Source organism: Tetrao urogallus (genome assembly GCF_951394365.1).
Source record: "Tetrao urogallus genome assembly, chromosome: 1".
In the NCBI taxonomy this organism is placed as follows: domain Eukaryota; kingdom Metazoa; phylum Chordata; class Aves; order Galliformes; family Phasianidae; genus Tetrao; species Tetrao urogallus.
Window position 1 is genome coordinate 435,873 of NC_136813.1, and position 4,623 is coordinate 440,495.

Here is a 4,623-nt window from a genome sequence, read left to right on the forward strand (position 1 = left end):
CAACGCTATGAACTTACTGTGATGAGAAGTGCCTCCGTGGCCACACATGGGAAGGCAGGACAGGGGGCTGCAGCTGGAGGGAGCAGACAGGCAGGGTCAGATGGGAAGAGAAGTGTGTGGCTGTAACCATGGGGGTAAGTGCAGCTGGGGCAAAAACCCAAGGTTCTCCATCTCCAGTTGCACACCAGCCTGCACTGCGCGCTGCCTGCCAGGAATGAGAGATCCCACACTGTGATGGCAGGAACGCCACGCAGGGCTGTGTTCTGCTTTGCTGTGTCCTTCAGCCTCATGAACTGATGAGCACATGGGCTGTTGGCACCACGTAATTCAACCTTCCTCAGCTGAGGGTAGCAGTGGCTGCTGCTCGAGACGTCGTTCCTCTGGCTGCAGTTTCTCAGCTCAGTTTTGCCCTGCAGAGCACCGACCGCAGCATCGGTTTAAAAACCTGACTGTGGGTAACAGATCCTGAAAGGTTTTCCCTACGTTTTGTGGTGCTGCGTGTACACGGTTTTATGACCAAAGAAATGGTAGCAAAACCCCAAACTTTCTGTCTCTGTGTTGCAGGGAACTGAAGTCAGCTGTGCCATGTTGGTCCCCAACCAATCCAGCACCGCTCCTTTGCCTTTTCTCCTGCTGGGAATCCCTGGTTTGGAAGATGCCCACGCATGGATTTCCATCCCATTCTGCTTTATGTACATCATGGCCTTGCTAGGAAATAGCACGGTGCTGCTCGCCGTGAGGCTGGACAGAACTCTCCACGAGCCCATGTACTATTTCATTTCCATGCTGGCTGTCATTGACCTCATCTTCACAACAGCTGTAGTTCCCAAAATGCTGAGCGTATTCTGGCTGGGCTCCAGACAGATTGCTTTTCAGGCTTGCTTCACCCAGATGTTCTTCATCCACACGTTCACTGCCGTGGAGTCAGGGGTGCTGCTGGCGATGTCCTTTGACCGATACGTGGCCATCTGCAACCCCCTGAGGTACATCACCATCCTGAGCCAGGCGCGGGCCGCGCAGATTGGGCTGCTCTCTCTGGCCCGGGGAGCTGCTGTCATGGCCCCTTTGATGTGCCTCCTCACCAGCTTACCCTACTGCGGGGACAGGGTCGTCCCCCACTCCTACTGCGAGCACATGGCCGTGGTGGAGCTGGCTTGTGGCGACCCGTCGGTCAGCCATCTCTATAGCGTCGTCGTGGCCACGCTGCTGGTCGGGACAGACTCTGTGTTCATCACCTTCTCGTACGGGATGATCCTCAGGTCGGTGCTGAGGCTGCCGTCCCGAGGGGCTCGTCTCAAATCCCTCAGCACCTGCGGGTCCCACGTGTCCGTCATCCTCCTGTTCTACATGGGCGGCCTGCTCTCCATGTACCTGCAGATGTTCTCTCTCGGCTTGGCGCCTCACACCCGCGTCCTGGTGGCTGATTTCTATCTGACGGTCCCTCCCATGCTCAACCCGCTCATTTACGGCATGAAGATGAAGCAGATCCGGGATGGGATATTCCGACTGCTGGAGCAGCTGCCACGACTCAGGTTCTCAGCCGCTCACTGAGCCAGCAAGGAACGCCCAGCAACCTGCTTATCCTGCCCTAGGCTGCGCGTGACTGCGTGCGATGAATTGACCCCAGCGATGTCCATCTTTCTGCTGAGACTGCAAAGGGAACCCGGCCAGGAGACAGGAATGGTCACAGCTCATTTCAGGAAATAGCACTGCTTTCTAGTTCTGCAAAGAGTGCATGTGGGTTAACACCTGATTTGGAGAGAGGATAAGGAAAAGAAAACGTTTCCTGTAAAACGTGACGCTTCCATCCACCTTTGCTTGCTGCAATGCCTGCTCCCAGTTTCTCAGAACTGCTGTCGGGCTCCTTCAGCTCTGCAGATCCCCAGCCACCCTCTGATAGCAGCAAGCAGACCTGAGCCTTGCAGACCAGAGGAGCTGTGCTGTGCTGCTCCTGCCCAGGGGTTCTGCACCACTCCTGGTTGAGCTGCATGAGATTCCTGCTGCCCATCTCTCCAGCTGCAGGGTGAACCAGGCATAGAACCATGGAACCGTTAAGGCTGGAAAAGATGCCCAAGTCCCACCCAACCCATCTCTGCTGACCATGCCCCATTGCTCCCAGCTCCCCCAGCCCCAGGGCTGAAGACCCCCAAGGAAAGAATCCCTCGTTGACTGATGCAGTTTGCAGGATGAGCTCTGCCACCATCAGCAGCAGTTGGTAGCATCGTGGCACCAATTACCCTCGTGACACTTCCAACTATTAATCACACGTCACGCATTCATTTTTCATTTCTCCTTGGCACGCAGCATCCAAAGCCAGCAACAGCTTCACCCTTCAGGACCCCAGTGGGGTCTGCTGCTCACAGGCAGCCCCTGAACCAGCGCACAGCACAGCCCTGCGCTTTGCTGTCCCTCAAAACCAGTGTGTTTTAAATGAGGCCTTCCCAGCAGCACGGCTCACACCGCGCACAGCCCCGGGTGGGAGGTGCAGCCCTTTGGAGGTGCTGTCCAGAATGGGGCTGCAGGGTTTGGAGGGGACACCAAAGATGTTTTCTCCTTTCACCTCTGCATTTTCAGCCCCTGCCCTGGGGGCAAGGGAGGCGGAGGGGGGGGTGGGTGGGGATCTTTAATCTTTACAGACTTCTGAGAAGTTTGGGCTCAGCTGTTGTTTGTCACACATCACAGCCAGGCGCCAGGGGACAGCACAGCCCCAAAACACGCATCCCTCTGCACAGGGGACAAACTGCAGCAGGGGATGGACGTGTCCCAGTGCCACCAATGCGCCTTGCAGAGCTGGGGTTAAGGAAGAGGGGTGAGGATGGGGGCCGGCAGCACTGAGTGGGTCCTGCTGGCCGGGGCTCCCCTCGCAGGGCAGTGGGGACGTGGGCTGCTCCCCCCAAACAGAGCCACCCACTCTCAGCTCCCCCCAAGAAACCAATGCAGGATCCCCAGCGCAATGGCAGCACCGCTAATTGGCCCCACCCGTAACAGCCACCAGTAATCAACCCTCCTGTAATTACCGTCCAGCTCATTAGCGCTAATTGGACTGCTCCCAGGGAAAGAAGCCTAAGGGAAGCAAAACAAAACAAAACAAAGTTCAGTTGTGTTTAACTTTGAGTTGTTCAAAAGCCTGGAAAGTAAACCAGAAAGCCCCAAAGCACCACAGAGGGATTCTGGAGTCCCCAGGGCGAGGGGACAGAGCAGGGCTGATGGTGGCACGTGGCCTTCTGCAGCAGATCCAGCTGGTCCCTCTGTGGGCTGTGCTCATCTCCTGGCATCACAGCCACGCACTCTGATGCTCCGTAGCAAAATCCTGCTCCTGGCTGATGGTGGGGCCAGAACACACTTTCCCCCATGGAGATCTCCTGGTGGGGCTGTGGGGACACAGGTGGGGGTGGTGTGGGGACAGCCTCGAGAGGCTCGCCCTGAACACAGACCATTGCACGGCTCTTCCAGACAGCAGCACCACAGCGAACTCTTATCCTTCTGCATCCCCAGCCCTGAGCACTGCTGTGCTGAGCATCCCCGTGTCCCCAGACCCGCTGCACCCAGCACCAGGCACCCTGCGCCCTTGCTGCCATCCCTCCAGGGCTGCGCAGGTGGCAGTGGGGGCTGAGTTGCATCCCTCCCATCCCAGCTGCTGGACTGAAACAAGTGCCACCAGGTCCAAGAGGGGCGGGCAGGGCTGGATCACAGAGTTCAGGGATAGAGGTCGCACTGCAACACATTTCCCATTTTCTGCATCCCTCTGTGCAGGCACAACCCTGGGCACCGAACACTGAGCGCCCTGGGTACCCCCGGGGTGTTTTATCCCGGAAGGAACAGAGGGACAAAACCAGAGCGTAGTCTGAGCGACCCTATAGGGGCTGCAGGGCTGAGGGCTGGCAGTCCTTCCACAAGCTTCCCCAAAATCCCATTGTGCCGCATTGGGCTGTGCCAGCCCGGAGCCCTGCGAGCAGGAGCTGGGGCCCGGCCGGGGGATTGCAGAGCAGCTGGAGAAGAACCGTGGCAATCCAGTTCAGCGCTGCTGGGGGCGCACGTGGAGTGTGGGAGGCACCTCCTGGCAGGACGGCAGCGCTGCCATCTGCCCGCAGTGCCCTGCCACCTGTCTGCAGTTACGTGCCTGCAGTGCAGCGGTCCTGCAGTGCCATCTGCCTGCGGTGCCGTTGCCCTGCAGTGTCACCTGCCCTGTGGAAGGAAGGGGTGCCGTTCAGAGGGACCTCAACAGACTCGAGACGTGGGCCCGGGTGAACGCAACGAGCTTCAACACGGCCAAGTGCGAGGTTTGGCACCTGGGCCGGAGGAATCCCAGGCATGCATACAGACTGGAAGGAGCAGCCCTTGAGAGCAGCCCTGCAGGGTCCTGATGGATGAAAAGCTGAATGTGAGGCAGCAGGGTGCCCTTGTGGCTTGGAAAGCAAACGGGATCCTGGGCTCCATCAGCAGAGGGGTGGCAGCAGGGACAGGGAGGTGATCGTCCCCCTCTGCTCTGCCCTCGTGAGGCCCCATCTGCAGCACTGCGTCCAGGGCTGGAGCCCCCAGGACAAGAAAGACAGGGAGCTGTTGGAGAGGGTGCAGAGGAGCCACAAAGATGAGCAGAGGGCTGCAGCACCTCCCTACAAAGAC

The 4,623-nt window shown here is 58.5% G+C and overlaps 1 protein-coding gene across 1 annotated transcript; it reads left to right on the forward strand.

Annotated features, from left to right (window-relative positions):
* Positions 1–585: 585 nt before the first annotated feature.
* On the forward strand, positions 586–1,551 carry LOC306958257 (olfactory receptor 52K1-like; the record flags this gene model as incomplete). Its single annotated transcript, XM_079549719.1, has 1 exon — positions 586–1,551. One exon carries the CDS (start codon positions 586–588, stop codon positions 1,549–1,551), a length of 966 nt encoding a protein of 321 aa, XP_079405845.1.
* Between the last annotated feature and the right edge of the window lie 3,072 nt (positions 1,552–4,623).